The sequence below is a fragment of the Limanda limanda genome, chromosome 12, assembly GCF_963576545.1.
Source record: "Limanda limanda chromosome 12, fLimLim1.1, whole genome shotgun sequence".
NCBI classification, from domain to species: Eukaryota; Metazoa; Chordata; class Actinopteri; order Pleuronectiformes; family Pleuronectidae; genus Limanda; species Limanda limanda.
Window position 1 is genome coordinate 18,126,574 of NC_083647.1, and position 23,638 is coordinate 18,150,211.

The 23,638-nt window shown below is 41.9% G+C and overlaps 1 protein-coding gene across 1 annotated transcript; it reads left to right on the top strand.

Annotated features, from left to right (window-relative positions):
- Positions 1–1,859: 1,859 nt before the first annotated feature.
- Positions 1,860–18,123, top strand: keap1a (kelch-like ECH-associated protein 1a). The gene is made up of 12 exons (XM_061082950.1): positions 1,860–2,042; positions 6,999–7,776; positions 8,848–9,047; positions 9,270–9,426; positions 9,992–10,084; positions 10,318–10,464; positions 10,910–11,016; positions 11,778–11,907; positions 12,706–12,902; positions 15,239–15,444; positions 16,073–16,249; positions 17,320–18,123. Exons 2-12 carry the CDS (start codon positions 7,564–7,566, stop codon positions 17,496–17,498), a joined length of 1,806 nt encoding a protein of 601 aa, XP_060938933.1. The 5' UTR covers positions 1,860–2,042; positions 6,999–7,563; the 3' UTR covers positions 17,499–18,123.
- Positions 18,124–23,638: the final 5,515 nt, after the last annotated feature.

Below are 23,638 nucleotides of genomic sequence, written 5' to 3' on the forward strand. Positions count from 1 at the left end.
TACAGTTGTATGTAAAAAAACTTCACTGCAAAATAAACACATTAAGAATCACTTGGAAATATGAAAACTTTTCTTCACTTCTGGATTTAGTTTTTTTGGAAAAGAGTGATCTTAAGTGTTGTGGAGCAGAAACTTAAACCTCTGCCAGAATCTCTCCTGCTGCTTTTGTTGAGAAATATTTCTGTCGATCCGACTGAAAGAGTTTAATCAAACAATGTGAAGTTATATGTTGCAGATTTTATCGGCTCTTAAGCAACATTTCCTCTTGTCATTGTAAGATTTTGACTGCAGCAGATTTGACAGAAAAGTTAGGAGCAAAAGAACAAATGGAAGTTAATAAATAAATAAAGACACATAATTCTGTTTATGGACATTATGTCCCTGTGCTGGTTTTTGTGTCTCTGTGGACAAATTTGTGTGAATGTCGTACTTCAAAAAAACCTACTGATTAGATTGTGGTGTGCCTGCTGCACAGATTATATATATTAATGATTTACAACTCAAAACTTTAGTGCTATGTGCATGTGTACATTTACCAGTTACATAATGAAGGAACATACAAGTGTTGCTTGCTCCGTATATTTGTTCGTCTGATTATCTTTGCCAAGGAAATAGTTTTTGCCCGGGTTTTTTTGTTTATTTGTTAGCAGGATTGCGCAAAAAACTACTGAACAAATTTCCATGCAACGTGTTGGAAGGATGGGACGTGTACCAAGAAACAGGTCGTTAAATGTTGGCGGCAATCTGGACAAAGGGTCAAATCCAGGGATCTTTTATTCCTACTTTCTTTATATACTTCTTAGATGGGGGTTGTTTTTTGTTGTTGTTACACAAAGCTTGGATCTTGGTTTAAACTCTAGACTGATACCAGTGTGGCTAATTTGGTGCAGAGCCCAAAACAAATACAGATCTATTGGATTTAAATGATTATATATTTATTTTTAGCTGCTGTACTGTAACAAATACAACTAGAAACCCGTGGAGTCAGGAATCAATACTTATTTTTAATAGTTTTAAAACATGGCCTTATGTACATGAGGTGCAGAATTAAGGGGGCTGCCGGGCCTTGGCAGGTGTGTGCTCTATAAGTGCTATTCCAGCTTTATCTGAATAAAACTACTTTAATATTGTATTTAATGTGCCCGGAGTAACTTTGTTTTATTATTACTAGTAGTATTATTTCTAAGGGAATAAATTGTGGATCTTGGTGAAAAACTCAGGACTGATATGAGATTTGGTGCAGAGCTGAAAACAAATTCAGATCGAGTAGATTTTAATTGTTTTTAGCTGCTCCACTGTAACAAAAAGAAGCAGAAACCTGTTAATATCACCAACTTGTATGTGCCCAGATAAACTTTTATCATTATTAGTAGTAGTAGTAGTATTAGCATTAGTATTATTGCTGTTGTTGTTTTTATTTTCTGTTGTGTTATATTATTTTACACAGACAATCAAATACAAACAACGACATGTAAATATAATAATAATTAATGTTTCTGAAAGTGAACAAAAGAAAAAAGTGTCACTTTTAACAAACCATATTAATCCCAGTGGTTTTGCCTTTTGTAATTTTCCTCCATGGGTCAATAATCTCATTCACATGGGATCATGTTAAAAGCTGCTATGTCACTAACTCTAGTCTTCTCAATGATGTGTGTGATTATAAGATTTACTCTCACAAAAGCGTCCTCGCAGGCTGTGGAGGGCAGGATATAGAAAAGATATATGGGCAGATGAATCATGGCTCGGGTTCCCTCCCCTGCTCCCTCGTCTTTCCGCTGAGTAACAGTTACATAATCGATCCTGGCTCAGTTTCAGTTTGAGGAATGCTGCCCCTGACTTGGAGCAGGTCTCTGAACATGCGTAACAGGGAGGCACGTTCCTCCTCCTCCTCCTCCTCCTCCGAACGTTGTGCCGCTTCCTCCTGCAGATCTGCGGCTGGTGACAGGACGGAGGTTGAGGGAACTGAGCGACTCTTCCGCAAACTCTGTCAAAGTTCCTCCGGAGGAAACGAGTCCAGTCGGAGGAGCTGAAGCTTCCAGGTGAGTTCAGCTGCAGCTGCTGAGAGAAAAGCTTTTCAAAGTGTTTCACTGGGTTCGAGGACGCGCCCTAGGTTTAGAATCACTAACATTCAAACGCGTTCCCGTGAGTGTGTCTGTGCGTGTGTGTGTGCGTGTGTTTGTGTGTGTGTTTGGCGACTTTGTGTGTGATCTTGCAGCAGCACTCGTGACACTTATTACAGCAAAGCTACAGCAACAGCACACACTTACAGTAAAACTAGTTCCTTCTATCGCCCATTCAGTGTGTTTCCTCACTAGTACGCCTACACACACACGCACACACACAAAGTGGAATTGAAACTTTCAATCTGAGCGACAACTTGAGCTGTCTATCTGTCCGTCCGTCTGTGTGTGCGTGTTGTTGTGGTTCGGTTAAGTTTAGGCTTAACCATGAATTAGTCATGGTAGAGGTTAGGGATAAGATATTTAAATCAAATTTACTTTGTTGTCCCATAACAGCTGCAGAACGGTACATTGTACAACAAATAACAACAACAACAACAACAACAAAGGTGTTGGTGAGTTAGGGGTCAGGATAGGTGACCCTAGCACCATTTCAAAAGTTGTGAATCTGGTATTTATTGTCATATCGTTACTTATTCTTTCTGATTGAAGTGTATATAACATTCAGTCAAATTATTGATTCGTCAACCGCCCGAAAATTCATCTGCAGCAATTGCAATAATTAATAATAATAATATAATAATAATAATAATTAGTTGGCATAATATTTTCAATTTATATTCAACATATTTAAAATATTTTATTTGCTGCTTTTCCCAAGTTCTGTATGTGTTTCACTGTAGATGTATTATGATATTTTTTTTAATGTTGGTTGCTACAAAATCTATAATTTAAAGACGTCTGTTTGCTCCAGGATGTTGTGTAATAATAATAATAAGCATCACAATCACAATTCACCAGAGGCAAAGTGGCATCATTTAATTTTCTTATTTGTCCAACAAACAGTCATAAAGCCAGAGATATTTAGAGATTAAGTAATAATAAGAAACTAAGAAAATAAACAACTCCTGGAATTCTGGCTGTAAAAGCAGATTTTTATCTTCTGAATATTTTCCTTTGTGGTTTTATTATTTTAGTCTTTGAAACATCAAAGAGCATCACAGTACAGCCTGAGGTGAAGTCAAACCATCTTTGTTTTTCTGACCAACACGTAAAACCTGCAGGATTAGTTAACTTCAGTTATAAGTAGCAAATTATCACATGTAAGCATCACATGTGAGAAATATCCCAAATATTAAAATGTTTTAAGTTTGAGGTGCAGTGAAATCACTAAATTGTGAGCAATTAATCGAATTATTCATAGAAATAAGCAAAACAACCACTATGCCATCATCTTTTTGTTGAAATGCATCCGTCCATACGTCTGATCATTCCATGTCTTTCTGTGAACGTACATAAATACAGACTTCTTGTAACCGCAGATAAGGAGTTGATTTCTTAGCTTAGTGATGAATGGCACACTGTGTATTCAGTGTTTCTGATTGATATGGTGAAGTGTGTGGTTCAGAGGCCGAATTGAGCCGTTGCAGTTCTTCACTCTCAAGTGTTGGTGTAGTAGTGCAGTAGACGATGTAGTGTCCAGCACTTGGCTGGAGGTTTTACCACCAGATGTCTACTGAGGAAGCTTTTTTTAAATTCCTAAATACATGGATCCTCCAGTTTGACTCTTTCGTTGCTGCGGCGATTCGACGATGCTCTAATCTTCTTCCAGGAAAAGTTATCTCAGAGCAAACGTAAAAAAGCACCTTTGTTATCGGGCACCTTTGACCCAGTCAGCTGGAAGGCAAGAGATGACAAGGCAGAGAAGGTTGTGTCACCGCTGATAAAAAACCTTCTTTTTAAAAAGACACGTTGACACTCCAGCGCAGCAGTTTTTGTGACGGGATCTTGTCAAAGGTTAAGCGTGGTTTGTCTTCATTCCTCACCAGACCTCCTGTAATGTGTTATATGTTAGGCTGGGAGCTCTCAGGTCAGAGTCAGTGGACTGGTCTCCCATCTGCTCACAGCACCAGTCTGTAAATAGTTAACTCTGCTTCCATCTGCCTCAACTGGTTCTTCAATCAATTCTGCACCGAACTGAGGTCTTATGTAAAGCAAACAATGACTATGCATTTACACAGACGGCAATATTCCAACCATCTTGTGACAAAGACATTATTTCCATCATGTTTGTATGAGTTGCTCGCACTTTAGTTACTGTAAGAGACATATTGCTACATGCACTAAACCCATAATGCTGTGCAAACTGCTGCGACTAATTGTAAAGGTGTTTGATTGTATTTTGAATTTGAATACTCCATTCATATTCCCCTTAACTCGTTACAGAGCATAGTCTCATGATGACTGATGTGAACATTACCTCCAGCACATGGACCCAGGGTACATGTCGTCAGAGTCGATAATGTCGATGTTGCAAAATGCTTTGAAATCTTCAATAGAACGTTAGAATGTGATCAGCACGTGTACATGTTCACAAATGTGCATGGATATGGATCTGAATAAGTGGTTGGATGCAGGAGATTTGTGGTAATCAGTGTCTATCGTCTTGATGTCAAAACGATTGACTAACAATGATTCACTCTTTGTGTTTGAAAGCTTCTTCGGAAGAATTCCACAGATCTCGTCTTTGAAGCAAAGGCGGGGTCAATCGAGCCTCCTCCCCTCATTGAGATGTGAATCTGACAAAAGTAAACAGTAACCACCACCTGCAGTGTTACCGGTCAGGACCTTGGTCAAACAGAGGTTTACGAAATGCCTTCTGGAAATCAATAAACTGGTCCGGACTGGTGTCAGGGTGCTCTCACCGTGTTCCTGCAGACTTGAGCAATGCTTTATATAGTAGCCGAGCTCTGGACAGTGTGTTTACTCAGTAATTCACCGTTAACCCCCTTAAAGCCTGATCCGGGAGCAGGACAGGCTGATATATCCAAGCACAATGGGCCTTTATGGAAAACTGAGTAGTTCACTGTACTAGTGTCTCTCACTTTCTGTTTTTACTCCCTCCTGGATCTTTTTTTCTCCTTCCTACGTCTTCCTTCAGCCAAAGAAAATGAAGAGTCCTTTTCCTCCTGCCATGTCTTCTATCCGACTTTGTTATTCCCTCACTCGCTCCATGTTGCCCTCGTAATCTCTCCCCTTCCGTCTCGTACTTTTGGTCATATGACCGGCACACAGGCTGGCTGACTGCAGGGCGAGAGGTGAGGGAACTCGAGGATGAACAGCTTTCATTGTGCAACCCTGCAAAGCTGCAGTCCTGCTGAGCAAAGCAGCAACTTCCCTCAGTAAATTGCATAAAATAACAGGGTGAAAACTATATCTGAGAAATTCTGCTGTCACAGACAAAAACGAAACATCTGTGCTTTTGCAGGATCTTTATCCCATTCGTGCTGCTATCGATTTTAAGGCTTTCACATAACAAAACGGTGGCTAAGTGGCAGCAAAGTGGAAGTCTCCTCTTGCTCAAAGATTCATTTTTATTAGAGACAGTTACGCTTAGTGTCTAATTCATTGATCTCCTATTATGTCAGAAGAAGATAAATTGTATTATTAGCCTGCTCTGATGCGTCTGTGCTGACGACAGCCGCAACCCGAGACACAATGTTCCCTTCAGGGAATTTCTATTTTAACCCAAATTTATTAGACACAAACTAATTCCGTTGTCATACGGGTTTGATAATGACATCTTAAGAAACACTGCTAATTTTTGATGTTGTAAATGAGTATTTTGTAAATATATATCAATTTTTTACTCCCTAATATGGGCATGGACCCCCAAAAACTCAGTCTGGCCTTAGTTGAAGGTCAATGTCACTGTGACCTCACAAAACATGAGTTTGGCCACAACTCAAGAATTCACATGATGACAAAATTTGACACAAATGTCTAAATGTGAAGATATTTGATATCCGAGAGGTCAAAGGTCAACCGCCTCTGCGACATCCCAAACATTTTCGGGCCATTATTCTATTGTTAGATCATAAGACAGCAACAAGAGATAGATTTTGATCATATTTCACAATCGGTTCGGATACTGAGCACACGACTGCCGGGCGGGAATTCTCACTGTGTTACAAACGGCGATCAAACAGGTTCCAGTCGGTTCAGAGAGAAGCTGCAGGATGACACCGACACAGTGTGGAGCGGTTGCAGTCGTAACATATAAGTGGAAGTCTGCTAGGGATCCATTCATACTTTGTGGTCTTTCTAATAGTGTGAATGTGTGTCTGGCTATTTGCAGAATCTCCGCCGCTCCTCTGTGACTCACACACGAGTGTCAATGTTCACAGTGGACTATAAAACTTTTGAGGGAAGGAAGCAGCACTTTCAGGTCCCTGTGAGCTCACTTTGAAAAATGGATTCCGGTTGAGCTGCGACAATTTGTCAATAAATGGATCATTTAATCGCCCGTCAGCAGCTATTTTATAATCAACTCATCATTTTAGTCCTTTTTAAACAGAAGAGCCAGACGTCTCTGAGCTCCAGCTTCTCATGTGGGGATTCGTTGTTTTTCTTTCTCATGTAAGACAGTTAATTCAATGGCAGGTTTTTACCTCTCACTTCACATTTACACAATTGTAGAGAGGCAGATATAAAAAGTAGACATTAATGTGTAGGAATGCTCGGCCTTGATAGAGTTATGTGTTCTACTGAATGTCGTTCTAGTTGTAAATTATTAAAATAAGAAAATCATTTCCTGCAGTAACCAGTCTTCAGGCGGAATCTGTTGCATAAAGCTGTTAAACAGAAAAACGTTTCTGTTTAAAGATACAAGGAAGTGAAACTCTTGAGTGTGTGATTCACAAATTCAGCAGAAACACGAGGGAAACACGACCTCTTCACTCCATTAACTTCTTCTCAAACCAGTAAATGTCTCAACTTCCTTTACTTTCTCTATTTCCTTCTCTGTCTTTGCAGGATAAGCAGTAGTCAGACGGAGTCCCCGCCAGGATACATGTGATTGAGCCGACCTTTTCTTCTTCTCCTGTGGAAACACACTGCAGCGGACTCTCAGGAAAGTCACGATGGACTTTTAAAAACCCGGAAACCGGTGAAAATGTGGACCAGCAGAAATGTGATCATCATGGTTTGACTGGTGCTTCGAGAACAAACGCTGTCCGTCATGTTGGAGCCAGGCTCTGTGGAGGAGGGAGCACCGTGTGGTTCAGCGTCAGTCTACGAGTTTCTTCATCCGCCATATTGGTGCAGAGAAACATATGAACTCAACGAATTTAATGCAGCGACTGGATTTTCCCGCGGACTGCTCGCTCTGCCTGCCGACTGCGGCTGGGATCACCAATGGATAAAACCATTACTCTGTTTGGACACCTCATTTCCTGGGAAATGCCTAAGCACTGAATAGAAAAGGATTTATTCTGTTAGAACTTTCGCCCAAATGGGATAAAAACTCGATACTGTGAAAGACTTAAGAAAAGGTAAAAACTCTGATAATTTTGGAGTACCCCTCTTCCTCTTTCCCACGATGAATTGCCCCTTAAGGAAGAAACGTCCCATCCGAAACTCTGACTTCTCAGCCATAGTCATTCCCTCAATGTACGGGTCTGGTTACCTTGACTACACGGTGGAGACCCACGCTTCCAGGTCCATGAAGATCATGGACGAGTTCAGGCAGCACGAGATGTTGTGTGACCTGGTGCTTCACGTCACGTACAAGGACAAAACCGTGGACTTCAAGGTTAACACACAGAACATCCACATAATTTTCCTTTTAGATCAGTTTCAATGTAGTAGCACTGTATGCCGGCCGGAAACTAATTAAATGTAGGTGCAATATGGAATAAGATGAAATTGGGGTATATGATAAATAGGGATGTGCACAATTAGTCAGCAAAATTATTAGGTTGTTGGCACCAGAAATATTGGTCAGAAAATGAAATGTGTATATAACTCCACACATGCAACAAACCAACCTTAATAGAGAATATTTGAATACATAAAAAAAGGACATATACATAATTTACCGTTTCTCATTATGGCCCCATATTTTATCCTACATCAACAGAGACAACCTCAATAACGTCCTTTAAATTCTCTCCCAGGCGATGTTATTGTTTACCCCAGACTCAGAAGTTTTTCTCAACAAACAAAGCCAATTAATTACTAACATGTAATCAATCTACAATGTAAGTTAACTGCTGTATCTACTATGTAATGCAGCTGCTCATCACTGGGGCTGCAGACAGTAGCTCCCTTCTCGCTGTCGTACTAAAGACATCTCAAAACAACAAGCGCAGTTTGGCAGTATTTTAATACAGAAACTGAGGGTAATGTTGCACGTCAGCTGTATAACAATAAATGACTCATAACCACTCAACTGGAATGATGCATCACCACATTCAGTGTACACAGGTATGTGGGCGTTGACCTGCGACTAAACATGGCTGCTGGTGCTCACACTACTAAGGTTAATTTAAATGTGTTGAGGATTAACTTTTTAATTCAAGTTTCGGTCGGGGTCAAACATTGGAGAAAATAGAGAAGTAAACTATTATTATTTGTAAAAAACAAGGAAAAAGCAGAACAAAAAAATGAACGCAGGATAAATAATTCTGAGTTAAAAACATTTTCTATTTATTTATCTATCTATCATTTTATATATTTATGTCATCATGTAAATTATTTTACTCACAATATTTCTCCTGATATATTCAGTTATATTTCTGACTTGATAACATTGTGACAAACAAACACACAAAGCGAATTCTTCATTTCCACAGTAAAAAACAAATCCTCTTTTCTTTTCCAGGTGCACAGGTTGGTGCTGGCCTCATGTAGCCCCTACTTCCGAGCCATGTTTACCAGCTGCTTCAAAGAGCGGCACGCCTCGGAGATCACCTTGCGTGATGTCTGCCCCCAGGTGGTGGGAAGGCTCATTGACTTTGCCTACACCGCCCACATCACAGTGGGAGAGAAATGTGTGTTGCATGTTCTGTTGGCTGCGATGAGGTAAACATGCACAAACAGTAGCACGTTGTGTCGGGAAGATAATCCAGAGTCATTGAAAACAGCTGTAACCAGAAAACACATACAGACTAACTCTGATTTCTGTTCTGCTTCTCTGTTAATCTTTCAGAATTTACCAGTTAAATTATTATTTTAAATAAAACAAGTAAATTACAGAGGCAATAATGATTTTTCTGTACCTGTGTGTTCTCTTTTTTGTACAAGGTATCAGATCGATGACGTGGCCAAGGCGTGCTGTGATTTCCTCACCAAGCATCTGGAGCCGGCGAATGTCATTGGCATCGCTCGGTTTGCCGAGGAGATCGGCTGCACGGAGCTGCACCAGAGAAGCCGAGAGTACATCAACACACACTTCAACGAGGTGAAGGGCAAATACAGAAAGCAGAAGTAGGCGCACTCGCGGTGTCCAGTCGTGACAACGTTACTCGACAATATGGCCCCTGTAACCTGCACGCAGCTGTTAATCATGTGGTGTCCATGGCCCAATGCATACTGTGCTTTATCATCTATTTTACTCTGAATGGGGTAATCATTTACAAAATGAACATCATGATGTATTGAAGAAGACTTAACACTATAAGTTGAGAGCATAAATACTTCAGGAAAGTGTTTACTGAGGTTAGAAATCAAGTGAAAGGTACCTTCTGTCTCATAGCCAGTGGAGTCGCCCTCTGCTGGTTATTGTAGAGAGTACAGGTTCCAGGCCCAAAGAGCACATGTGACTTCACAACCTCTCCAAGAATAAAACGTTTTTCAGTTGTTTTAGTGTCATTTTCCCAGTAACTCTATCTTGTCCTGCATTAGAGTATGTATATTTTCGTCCGTGTGTATTGTCACATTATTTCCCATTCTTACATGCCAGCTTATTTTCCAGTATCTTTGAGCTGACCTTCATCTGACTTCTCTCTCGTGTCCCTGTGCTGCAGGTGACTAAAGTGGACGAGTTCTTCAGCCTGTCTCACTGCCAACTGCTGGAGCTCATCAGCCAGGACAGTCTCAAGGTGCTCTGTGAGTCTGAGGTGAGTGGCTTTAAAACAACGAATTCAAACACAGGCATATTGTTATGATTGTATTAATAAAACACAATATGAACAGTGTTGTATTTTGTAAGATAACTCCACTCTGCATGTCTCCTGGTGTGACCAACAGCTTAACTTTTTATCAAGATCTACTGAAAACGACGAAACTTTGAGAAATGCATTTTTATGAAGAAACCCACATGTTGTTTGGTTTCTGAATATGTCCACGTCAGGTGTACAAGGCGTGTACAGATTGGGTCGGCTGGGATATGGAGGGCAGAGCCCAGTACCTACACGCCCTCCTGAACGCTGTTCATATCTACGCTCTGCCGCCAAAGTTCCTGAAGAACCAGCTCCTGTCCTGCCCCATCCTCAGTAAGGTAAACCACAGCCTCGCAGTGTAACGCAAGGGCAGAAAAGATTTATATATTCAATTAAAAAGAGTACATTTCTTTAAATTCTCACAAAAATGCATCCTCCGGTTGAACAGTAATAAAGGTTGATGTGTTTTAAGTACTTCTGTATTTCAAATAACAACCTTCTCCCAGGTTTCCTGGAGGTAATGTTAAAGTGTTAATGTGTTCACATGTGTGCTCAGCCAACTCCGCCTTTATCATCACATTGAAAACAAAAATCTATAATTGTTTTATCTTACTATTCCCAGTGATAAAGAGAAAGTAGAAAACTCCTTTTCTATATGATTCAAAAAGGACACCGAACAAACCACCTTTACCTGATTGTTAAAACAATATTTTTTTATAAATAATGTCTCATTCCTAAACTCTATTAAAGGTTTTTATTTTCTCTCTTTTATTTTAACTCCAGGCCAACTCCTGTAAGGACCTGCTCTCTAAAATCTTCCAAGATATGACGCTGAGGAAACTGCCGCCAGCTCCAAACCGTGGAACTCAACTCATCTATGTGGCCGGCGGGTAGTTAATTCATTACCTCATCAGTTTCTCTAGAGCACAGAACCTCTACTGTAACACACTGTGTAGGTTATATTCAATATTATGGGACCCGTTGCTGATATTTACATATACAAGCCACCTCATGGATCTAGTAAGTGTCTCAGTCTGCCACCTAGTGGCTAAAAGCATGTTCTCTATTTATGTGCAGAGTTATTCTGCTTGTTGACCTATGTGTCCACTCTTCTAATTTGTTTCAAGTTTATTTTGATTCTACATGGATACCACAACATTTTAAACACATCTCCTCTAACTCATCATTGTCTGTTAGAAATGTTTTTTAACCAATGTGGAAAGTTTAAAACTAAATTATTATATATATACTGTATTAAGAAGATTTTCCACTTCTGACGCCTCTTTGAGTTTCATCTAAAATTTAAGCTGTTTGACTGTCATATTATTATAATACAGACTTGGCTTATATATTTTGTATAATTATTTAGCTTTTGTTTGTTTGTTTGGAACCAGGTTATAATATTATTAACATATTAACGTCAATATTTACTTACTTACTTGGGAAGTCTTATTGCATTAACCACTCTGTCATAGAACATTTCATACATGTATTAAAGTCATTGTCCCTGACTTGTTAGAAAATAATTTTAAAAGCAAGAGACGATCCCATTTGAGTTCTCTATCATGTGGTTTTTACCCAGTAACTCTTCTTTTTTACGCTGGACATTCATGTGCTGAACTACCCGCTCTATTTCTTCCTCTCTGGTCAGATACCAGGAGCATTCATTGGCGTCCATGGAGGCTTATGATCCCAGGAGGAACGTGTGGCTCAGACTGGCTAACATGGGAACGCCGTGCAGCGGCCTGGGAGCCTGCGCGCTGTTCGGACTCCTCTACACTGTAGGTTACACCACCAGGGAAATGTTATTGCAGAGAGTTTGAATCTCTGCAACACATCAATAAATGACCCAATACATGATCTACTATAGGGGAAGGTGCTATAGGTCTTTAAGGTTGGGACATTTTCTGACATTTATACTCTAACAACATGGATCTAAACTGCATCCACACACCTACAGACTGATTAACTGGTGATTTTCCAAAGAATGTATATCTCATTCATGCTTGATGCATTTGAAAAACAGTTTAACGTGGCGTATCAGTTTAGTGGAGAAGGAGCCGCTTCCAAGAACTGACTGTGACGTGGACATGGCTCGGCAACGCACAGTCGGATATTTCTCAAAGCAAAGTTACTAGTCAACAGTCAATACTACAACACATTTGTATGGAAGTATCAGAAGAATCGTGCCAAGACTGTTTCGAGTGGGTCGGTACGATCTCACTGATCTGTTCATCAAGAGAATCATAAATCTTATCATTATCATCAACTACATCTAAATCTACTTCTGCAACTTGAATTATGAGCACTTGAATATTGACTAGTGATTACAGCCTTCTTTTATATCTAAAATAAAGTTTAGAAAACAGTGTCACAATTTAGTTGTGCATTAAAAAGATTGTTTGGGAAAGTGGGAAGTGGGAAACACCTCATTTAACCAGTGGTTTAGTTCTGTGCTACCGTTCCTGTGTACATCTCATATTTAATACTTTAAGGATCTTTTTTCTCACTCAACCTGTCGCTCTTGGAGGACTGATAATCCACACTGTACATTTCAATCCCTTGTTTCATGTGTCCAGGTTGGTGGCAAAAACCTGTCGCTTCAGAACAACACCGAGTCCAGCGCCTTGTGCTGCTACAACCCGATGACCAACCAGTGGAGCCAGCGCGCCTCCCTCAACATCCCCAGGAACAGGGTCGGCGTGGGCGTGGTGGACGGCTGCATCTACGCCGTCGGAGGTTCCCAGGGCTCGACTCATCACAACACAGTGGAGAGGTGAGACGTCTCCACTGTCTTTCACTCTTTTTTTTTAAACTTTATTTAATTTAACAAGGCACTCGAGAAGTAATTTGATTTTAATGACATCTTATTTACCAGGGTGAACGTAATGAACACGGATTTCCTCCCCTGTGCGCACACACACGTTCTCAGATTAAGCGCAGTCACCTCGGTGTAAGTATGGATAATGGCATGAGAGCGATGGGCTGAATAGCTGCCATTCAAGCTGAAGAGCCGCGGAGAAGTTCTCAGGTATCTCTCTCTTAGTCTAATTAGTCGACAACGCAGCCTCTTTGAAAAACATGTCGAGACACACTTTCCCAGGAATGTAGGATCTGCCCGGGAATGCTTTACATTTGGTAGTTTCCACCACCAAAGCAGGGAGGAGCCCTGATGCTGCTATAAATCAGTTTTAATCACTTAATAAGAACAAACTGTCAGGTGTGAGAACGACTCAATGTTTTTCTCTTTGATACCATTATCTTTCTTGCGCTTCAAATGTGGCCGTTTTGTATTGAGGCGGGGTATAGATATTGAAAAGATCATAGTCACAATAAGAATTATTAGAAGTCATCAGACGACACTTAAAAGGTTTCACATGAGACGCCGCGAAAGCACAATGAAAGCCGATAAAGCTGCCGAAATGAGAATTCAATGGGAAGCACGTCAAAGAGAGATTAGAGTATTTATAGCAACAGTTTCCGCCACTAAGGGCTCAGGTCTTCCCGAGTGAATGTGAGCAACATGCAGGAGATTCAATAGGGGGGGGGGGACACTGTCGTGCCGGTTGCATAAAGCCCCTTGTTGCAGATGCATGTGCAATAACAACAGGGTTCAGAGCGCAGGGTCATTGTCGCCATGGTGACCCGAGAAATGACTTAAATTTAGTGGTTTTCTCAAGGGCGCTCCTCCGGTGATGAAATATCAGAGCACCCTCGTGTCGTTGGTTTACAGCCGGACTGTAAACCAACAACTGAGCCAATAACCTCTCAATCACTAACCAGCAGGAGAATATGCATCATGACTGGGCTGTTTGCCATTGTTGTTGTAGCCAGTGTTATTTTCCTCTGCAGACATTCTGCTATTAAAGGGATAGTGCGACATTTTGGGGGATTTGCTTATTTGTTTTTATGAGTTAGATGAGACTCTAGTGTCTGTTCATAAAAGGAGTTTTTCTTTACTCTAGTGCAGGGGTTTTCAACCGAGGGTCCAAGGCCCCCTGGTGGTCCGCGACGGCATTGCAGGGGGTCCGCGAAATTCGCTGTGATATTTCAACACATTTCCAGATTACTCTTGAACATCTTGAAAAATATCTAAAATAATATAAAGGTGATCATGAGGTTAAACTTAAGTAGGCCTCAATTGTTTGTGTGATATTGTATGATTTTCATTTGTGACATATTCTGCTTTGTCCTCTTCCCTCTTCAGTTGTAGCCCCAGTTTATGTTGATTGTTATTGAGCAACGTTACTTTAACGTTCTCTCAACATGTCAGCTACATTTAAGTCATGAACGTTATATATTGATGTATATATGGTGCTGAGATGCAGTACGACTACAAAATACAATTTAATTTTGTTTTCAATTCTTAAGCACTGAAAATCAACTGTTTTTGTTGTTTTTTCACAGATTTTTCTAGATTTGTTTGAGGTTTTTAAGTAGATATATCTAGATTTTTTTTGAGGTTTTTAAACAAAACCAACATGGAAAACCAAATGTTAAAACTTCTTTCTATCCACATGCATGCACGCACACACACACGTAGGCACATCAGTGGGCCGCGGATTACCTTCTAGTCAGAATGCTGGTCACTGGGACAAAACCAGTTGAAAACCCCTGATCTAGTGTGTTATAAGGATTTTTAAAATATGTAAAAGTTCAGCAAATTTAAAAAGTCCTCTTCCCGACAGAAAACACAAGATCATATTATTATATATTTTGTGTTTAATTTTCATTAATTTGTTCCTTTGTGTACGTTTTGACTGGACATCGAGAAAAGCATTGTTGATACCGATTTGAAACTTGACGTCTGCTGATGTCCTGTAGACGTTCTCATCTCCGTCTGCTCATGTTGGTGTTAATTCCTCTTTAGCCTCTAATAAAGCTTGTCAACAGTGGCCAAACATGGCTGCCAGCTTAACCTAATCCACTTAAAGTTGACTTGCTCACGTAGACTGAGACTATTGCTGCTCGCGGCCGCTCCAACTCCGGATCATTTCAAGTTCTGCAGCACAGACACTGCTTTTCATTAATTAATAGAATTGACTCATTTGTAGTGTAACCGTCAACAGATTACGGCCACGCTGACCCCTACCTCTTCTGTTTGCTCTACAGGTGGGATCCAGAGTCTAACCGCTGGTCCTTGGTGTGCCCGATGTCGGTGGCTCGTCTCGGCGCCGGCGTGGAGGCGTGCGGGGGGGCTCTGTACGTGGTGGGGGGGTACAACGGACAGAACCGGTGGGACACTGCTGAAAAATACCAGCCTGAAACCAACACCTGGCAGCAGCTGGCTCCCATGAGCACCATCCGCAGCGGGCTAGGTGAGTACGTCTGAGATTCGGACGAAACCCAAAGACGACTATTATAGTTTTTGTTGTGTGTTCTGGTCTTTAAAGGAACATTTTTGAGAAATATATATTCACATTCTGGCAGAGAATTAGTTGATGCCACTTGCATATCTGTATGTTCAATGTAAATCCACAGCCAGCAGCTAATTAGCTTAGTTTAGCATAAGTAGTGGACACAGCGGGAAACTGCTCACAGTTTGAAAAAAGATCTGAGGTACCAGCACTTGTAAAAGTCACAAAATATATATACTTCAATTTATTCTAGGACTCTCCACTTTCGAAAGAGTCCCCCTGCGTAACCGCAACTTGTCAATTTTGATTTTGCACAGATTAAAATACACAAATTTCACAAATTAGATTTTACATGTTAAATATTGACCTTGGTGCTGGCGTGCAGATCGTGTTACCCTCAGGTGGAGCCAAGTCTGCTCTCCACCCAGTTCCAGTTTTTATACAGTGCTCCAGGTTCCAGCTCCATATTTACTGTACAAATATAAGTGTGGTTTCAAACTTCCCATCTAACACTCTGAATAAAAGCAAATAACCTCTTTCCCAGAATGTGGAAACCATCTCTGAACATCTCCTCTGTGTGTGTCTGCAGGGTTGGTCTGTGTGAACTCTTACCTGTACGCTATAGGAGGGTACGATGGGAGGAGCCAGCTCTCCTCCGTGGAGCGCTACAATATAGCCAGGAATGTCTGGGAGCCCCGGGCGTCCATGCAGTTTGGCCGCAGTGCACACGGAGCGACGGTCCACCACAGATGCATCTTTGTCCTCGGTCAGTTACGTCACTCGGTAGAATGCTGGTGGAGCACATTCTTCCACCAAAGTGGCATGAAATAGCACAAACTCACAGATATCAGTTCCCTTAATGTGCCTGATGCTTTTCATGAAGATCCATGAATTATTTCCAGGTGAATCATAAAGAAATCCTGGCTCCACCTCAAAATTTAAAGGGTTCTTTCGTGTCCCGTCCGTCCACCACGAACCAGTTTCGTGGAAATCTGTTGAACAGTCAAAACTTATGTGACATTAGCAGAGGTAAAATAAAACTTTTTTTTTTTATGAAATATTTATAAGAGAAACATTTTCTACTGTCCCTCCAATTTGATTACATTATTTGATTTGATTATTCTTGTGATATTATACGGAAGGAGTTCCTCTTTCTCCCTAATTCTTTCTTGTGTGTGTTTTTAGATGATGTTTGTATTGATACTCAGTCAAGTCGGTTACATGTGTCATCACTAACTATGATAGGGACAGTTTCAGGTATTCAGCCCCAATCAAACTTCTCATGAATCACTCAGGAGCTCTGAGAGAAAAGTTTTGCTCTTATCTGAGCTCATAAAAAGTCGGTTATCATTGATATATTTTTATTTCTATATTTCTGTGGGCTGTGTGTGCAGCCACAACTGCTGACACTTCTTTCATGTTGTTTATGTCCTTACTAGAAAATGTGTCAACAGACTTAAAAACTTGCACTTGTGTTGTTAATGGAAAGAACATAATAATTTAGATTCATTAAGACAGTTCAGGAGATCATTGGTTTTATTTATTGTATTCCCAATGTGGCTCAGTGACTGTGTTGTTTAACTAATTAGCGGAAATAATTTGTTGTTAAAAGTGAACAGACTCATGGCAGAAAGATCAGGAAGTGATAACAAACCACATCACTAAATTTAAATCACACATTTTTAAAATAACCTTTCTATAAAATGAAAGATAAATTGCCTGAAGACAAAATAATTCCATTTAATAATGAATCCACGCTGCTGTTGAACTGTTCCTTAATTGCTTTATCACCAGCTTCATTAAACAATGTGTGTGTGTCTGTGTGTTTCCATTCAGGAGGCTTTAACCAGCACGGCTTCCTGTCCAGCGTTGAGTGTTACTGTCCAGAAAGAAATGAATGGACGTGCTTCACCAACATGCCTGTTGGACGCAGCGGCATGGGCATCGCCGTTACCATGGAGCCGTGCCCTGGCAGCCTGCCAGAACAAGACGAGGACGAGGACTCAGCCACGTAGGACATCGAAGTCTACGTAGACTACAGCTCAAAGTGCCCTAAAGAAAAACAGAAAGCTTCCAACATGAAAGCTTCTTTACCTCCTGGAACTCTGGCCTCACGGGTCCAACTCGTGCTGCACCGTGATGCACCGCCGGGTAAAGAGGAGGAGCAACTATAAGCAGATAATATCTCCACATCTGTTAAAAACTGAGCATGACAGGGGTCCTGCAGTTATACGGTGCTACAGATGTAACTTCAAATAATAATGCTATTTATTTAAATATTGTCCCTTCACTGTTTTTAATCTCTTTCCTTGTAAATTTGCAAAGTGAACTTCAGGGTCCTAATTTCGAATTCTGTGTCTGTCTGTGCCGAAATGAGGACTTAACTCACATGTTTATGTTTATGTTGTGCCAAAAGTGGGGTCCCCCCTTCCCCTCCTCCTCAAAACTGCCATTTGTAAACATTTGTCAAATTAGTTTTTTTTCGTAAAGTAAATCAAAGGTGTGAATGATAAATATCTTATTTCTGCTCCATTTGTTCGGCCTTGTAATTTTCATTTTGAGCTCCACCAAGGATGTAAACACCTGTTTGTTTGTTTGTTTGTTGTAAAAGCAAAATTAAACAAAAACAACGAAAAGGAAGGATGTGAAATTGGTTCAGGGAAGAAGTCACTAAGTTCTGGTGCAGGGGTCTGATCCAGTGATTTTATTATTTTTTTTATCACTTTTCTTAACATTGGGCGTTTTTGACAGTTTCACTGACTTCACGGGAAATACTTTATGAATCTTGATGAAAAACATCTGGCACATTAAGGGGACTGATATGAATAAGTGTGTGAAATGTAGTGCAGCTGGATTGCTGGAGGTTTGTGCTCTGCTGAGTGGCGTTGTTGTGTTAAATGCACTGATGTTAGTCAAGACAAACGAGTTTTACTGACCTCTTGTGATCTCTGTTGTCAGGATGCACCCACACACTGTGTAACAGCACGTGCACGACCACTAGATGGTGGAGTAAGTCTAAAAACAGCTGCACGCTGCTACCAAAACATTTTTCTCAGCTTTTTTTTTTTGTGGTTGTTTTCCATGTCAAAGATCTCCTATGACAGTGACAGTGTAAAAAAATTACAAAGCAAGACAACAAGGGCTCCTGCATCTGCTTAAATGATGATAAACCAGGACCCATTCCCACAGTGAACAAGATATACAGTTGTGCACACTGTGATCGGTGATATCCCGTTTGGATAATGAATATGTGTCCGTGGTTTGTGGCTCAGTGAGGATGATTTGAAGCAGCACGAGCTCTCACAGCAACCTTTCTTTCTGCAGTCCCTGAGAACGAGCGAGGCTGCCCGAGTCACTCCAGCGTTAGTCATCAACTGCAGACGTCACTTGTGTGTTTACTTATCTCTCTCTCTCTGCTCTTCTCCATCTCCTCCATGGCTTCACCTGCAATTATCACAGCAGGCCAACAAAAGAAGACGGTTCCGGACAGAGCCATTATTCAAATGCGGCCTTCGGTTGTCTCATCACGTTGAGATTTCTGACAGAGAAGAGACGTCGATGAAGGGAGAAGGGAACAAAAAACCTGTTTGTGTTTGTTTTATGGCTCTTCTCGAATAAAGGAGAAGCAGGTGATCACGGCCACATGTTTGTCTGCCTTTTGAATCTCCTCTCGCTTTTCAAACCTGGTGCAGCGAGCGTGCATTGTGAGCGGGCGTTATTGACAAAGCAACCTGTTGGCCGACGAGCAGAGATGGAGAGAAGACAGGAGGCGGCTCCTGCTTGGTTCTCAGGGCCCCAGAGAGTGAGAGCGGAGACAGACTGGGGAGAAGAGGGCTCTTACTCACTACTTACAACCCGACACAAGAGCAAGTGACTCACATGGCGAACGCATGACGCAGGCATCTCACTCACATGGATACACAAATGTGCGTGTGTGTGTGCGTGCGTACACAGACACAGTGGTTCTTTATCCGTCACACAAAACACACATGCATATATGTGAGTGCGTGTGTATGTGTGTAGACACTCGTGCAAAACAAAGCTGGCCGTCTCTTATTCACAGGCTGTGGAAACAGATTTGCCTCAATGTGTTCATTGTCTCATGAGAGGAGGGGAATCGAGAAAGAGATGAACCACTGTACAACAGGGAGCTCTACCTTCCACAGAGAATGGGCTTTGGAAAAGTGGTACAAACACATTTGTGGTTATTGTCCATCTTTTGCACACTTGATGCACGAGTTACTGAGCAGTCGCACAAACCCCAGGATCAGCTGTCATGGGGAGAGCAGCCTCCTCTGATGAGCAGAGAAGATGCCGGGTCTGAGAACATGTAGGAGAAATGAAATGATATCTTGATGTGAACAGAGTCAGTACTTTGGTGTGCAGTGTTGTACAGTTACACAAACATCGGGCCTGAGATCTGCTGTAGAAAGCTCCTGTCTTCACACAGTCTCTGTCCAGCTAGTCATATTCAAATGTATGGACATAGGGAAGAGATGGAATCTAAAAGGAGACGATCTGATCCTCGATCATTGCAGAACAGAGGTTAGAACTATGCAGTATGTTAAGATGTGTCAGTATTAAAGAGCCATTTTCTGGAGTCTACCTAGAAGGAGACTTTTATCCCGCTTTGCTTTCATCGCATTTTCAAAAAACATCATCATCACGCCCACTCGCTCTCACTTTCCAGACATTTTGCTGTGGATGTTGCAGGAAAATAGTTCAGAAAATCTGCAGAGCAACTGACTTAGAAGTTTGCCTTCTCAATCAGAACCTTTCAAGAAAAATCTGTATAAAAATGTCTGGCCTCACTAGCGTACTGTGGTTGTAACTGGCGGCAGTGGACAATGACTGTGGACTATGGTGGCATCCGATCTTGACGCTGGATCGTGATCTTGCTGGCTGCTGACCAGAGACTATGATTGCAGCAGGACTACTTGACATATAGTAAAGTTATCCTTCAAAAATGTTTACCCTCATCGATGCTGCTAAAAAACTTGAATCCCGATGATGTTTTCCTACACTTGACATCTATTGCACTTCTGTCCATCCTGGGAGAGGGATCCCTCACATGTGGCTCTCTCTGAGGTTTCTACATATTTTTACCTGTGAAAAGGGTTTTTAGTAGTTTTTCCTTACTCTTGCTGAGGGTTAAGGACAGAGGATGTCACACAATGTTAAAGCCCTATGAGACGAATTGTTATTTGTGAATGTGGGCTATACAAATAAAATTTGATTGATTGATTGATTGATTGATAACGTGGAGCCATTGAGTCTTTCTCAAGTCCGTTCACAGGTTGAAGGAACCCTGAAGGGGCCGGGGCTGAGTATTACAATGAGGCTTATCCTGTTGGATGTGGCTTATTCGGCCTTATTTAGATCTGCATGCAGGCGGGAAGCAGAACTGAGCCTCTATAGTATCTGAAGAGGTGTGGGGGGGGTGGGCTTTAATTCTAGTGGGCCTACAGCTAGATGTGTGTAGGTGTGACCTTGGGAAGTGATGACCTCATCAACATCCCTGCCTGCAAAGCTAATCTGTTACGTTCTGAAGGATGCTCCTACGACGGAGCCACCCATGAAGGTGACATTGGGGAGCGGGCCGGTGGCGTGGAAACGCAGCCCTCAGCGAGGAGGCGCGTGCACACACATTCAAATGAGGAGGGGGCGCACGCACGTCCACGCATGCGACTACTGTACACGCATGCAAATACTGTACCCACCTCAGTCACCTGACCTGGACACCAGGCAGCGGGAACACTGAGGCGTCACCTCGAGAAGGTGTTGCAAAGTGATGTGGGTTAAAAGGTCAAACTGTTCTTTCTTATCTGACCCCGGTTTCAACCCTGTGACCCAGCACTTCTTTAAAAAAAAAAACATTATTGTTCCAGGAAATGTTGGACGCAAGAGCTTCCTCATTCATGTACAGTAGTTTGCTCACATCTGGGAATAGTTGAAGAGCCTCGGAACTATTTGATCTCTACTGATACTAACGTGTATGACGGTGTCGGCCAATAGCCGCTCTGTGTCGACACATGCCCTTGAGCAAGGCACGTCCAGCTCATGCAGGAGTTGGGGGGGGGGGAGAACAGACGACAGACTGGTTGGTGAGGCTGTTCTAAACGCTTGTGGGGGAACTGAGTGGGAAGCTGAGCATATGTGCACATGCACCGAGCCAACGTACGGAACTGTTTCAGACTCCGGGACACAGTTCTGAGAGACGCTCTGGCTTTTTTTATTCCCTTCTTCTTCATCTGACTCCATCTCACTGCTCTTCCTCATTTACTTGTTTGTGTTGTTAGGCAGGATCTTATAAATCGAACGAACCTCAAGACACAAGTATCAGTAAAAAACATGGAGGAGGTGCAGGCTGCTGTCGCTCATGGATCCTGATCCCGAGCATCATCACATGTGAGAGAGTTTGAAGGTTGAAGTGACACATTCACAACATCTGCAGCAGGACTCAACAACACTATTTGTTCAAATTTTAACAAAATGCATGATGGGGAATTTCACATTTGGGGAGATTTTTTGGAATGCAATGAAGTTTAGTATAAAATGCTCCTTCAGGGGGTTTCAGTTTGAGTGTGTGTCTGTGTTTGTGTTTGTCACTGTGTAATGACCTTATACCTTTTTACCCGTTTTGCAGATTTTGCAGGTTTCATTTAGGCTTTTTTGCTCGGGGACACACATCCCTGAGCTTGTGTGCGTCGTGGTTGTAATGATAGTGAGTCTGCTGTTGTGTTGCGTTGTGTTGTGTGCTGCTGGGAGCCTGCCTGTTGTGAGCATGCAGTGCGGCCCGACTGGTCTGTGTGTTCACTTCCACTGGGTTTCTCTCAGACTCGGAGGAAAGCATGAGTGGACGGTTTCAAGCTCCCCTCTCGCTGAATTGATTCTACTATGGGTCCTGCAGAAACACGGCGCTCAAACACGGGGGAGGACGACTTAAAAACACCCGTCGCTCCGTCTCTTTCTGCACCTTTCCACCACCCACGTCCCAAGAATCCACACTTATATCACCATTGTGTGTTTTGTTAGTTCACCCAAATGCACAACTTCAGCCCGAGACCCCTCGCTTCCCGGAGAACGCACGTTCCCGGCTCCCCCCTCTGTACCCACACGTGGTATATTCCACAATTTATTCCAGGGAAAGACTGACAGTTTTTTGGGTCATGAAGCAGCTGTTCAAGTCAGTGGCTCACCCTCCCTCCGCAAGAATAAGGAATTAGTACATTTCAAATTAGATAACGACAAACGTTGGTGCAAGAAGAAGGGGAAAAGTGTGACAATGCGTCCGCTGCGCAAAATAACCCCGTTTCAACATGTGCACAAAAATATATTTTTATTTACTAGTCAATAAAAATATTTTATTTTCCAACACATTAACAGGATGCATGTTTGTGTGTTGTGTCTTGTTTGCTGTTGTGTTAGTGCGGTGGAGTGAATAAGTGGAGCAAGTTCTTTTTTTTTTATATATATTTTTTTTTTGGTGATTTGAGGATGTGGACAAATATCTCACGCAAACACACACACACACACACACAAAAACACGCAGTTGTCCCTCTATAGTTGTGAGGACACTCGTTGACATTCCTTAGCCCTTTACCAACCACAGTTCAAGGCCTAAACCTAATTCTAACACTCAAACCAAGTCTCAACCGTTTGTGAGGACTGGTGAAATGTCCTCACAATGTCAAAGTGTCCTCACAATGATGGTATTGAACCACAATTGGCCCTCATAGCTATAGAAAAGACCCGCACACACACACGCTACTGTAACAGAGTTCAACAACACTGGAGTGACTGTTGACCCCTCCTCAATAAATCCAGGCAGCGTTAGGTTGTGCCTCGGCAATCCATCAGCCCTCTATAGAGGTTTAAATTACAGTTTTCATTGTGGGCCCCGGTGTCGTGTCGACCCAACAGACTCGGCCACTCAACATATTTATCACACATTTCATGATCAATACGCCTCAGAACGCCGGGAACGCCTTTTGTGGAACCCGTGCATCCATTTGTGCTTTTGTCCTAATACTGTACGTGTGGATAATAAGAAAAACACTGCTCAGGCGAGGTGGCTGAATTTGCGCGCAGTGCTGCTTACGTGTGCTGCGGCTGATTATTTTTCGTGCCATGTGTGTCTGCGTGTGTGCACATG

What these genes read in the sequence shown, in the direction of transcription:
- keap1a (XM_061082950.1), top strand. Translation starts at nt 7,564, where the DNA reads ATGAATTGCCCCTTAAGGAAGAAACGTCCCATCCGAAACTCTGACTTC. An exon ending in AGGTGCTCTGTGAGTCTGAG is followed by an intron (nt 10,085 to 10,317) that starts GTGAGTGGCTTT and finishes TGTCCACGTCAG; the next exon opens with GTGTACAAGGCGTGTACAGA. An exon ending in CACCATCCGCAGCGGGCTAG is followed by an intron (nt 15,445 to 16,072) that starts GTGAGTACGTCT and finishes GTGTGTCTGCAG; the next exon opens with GGTTGGTCTGTGTGAACTCT.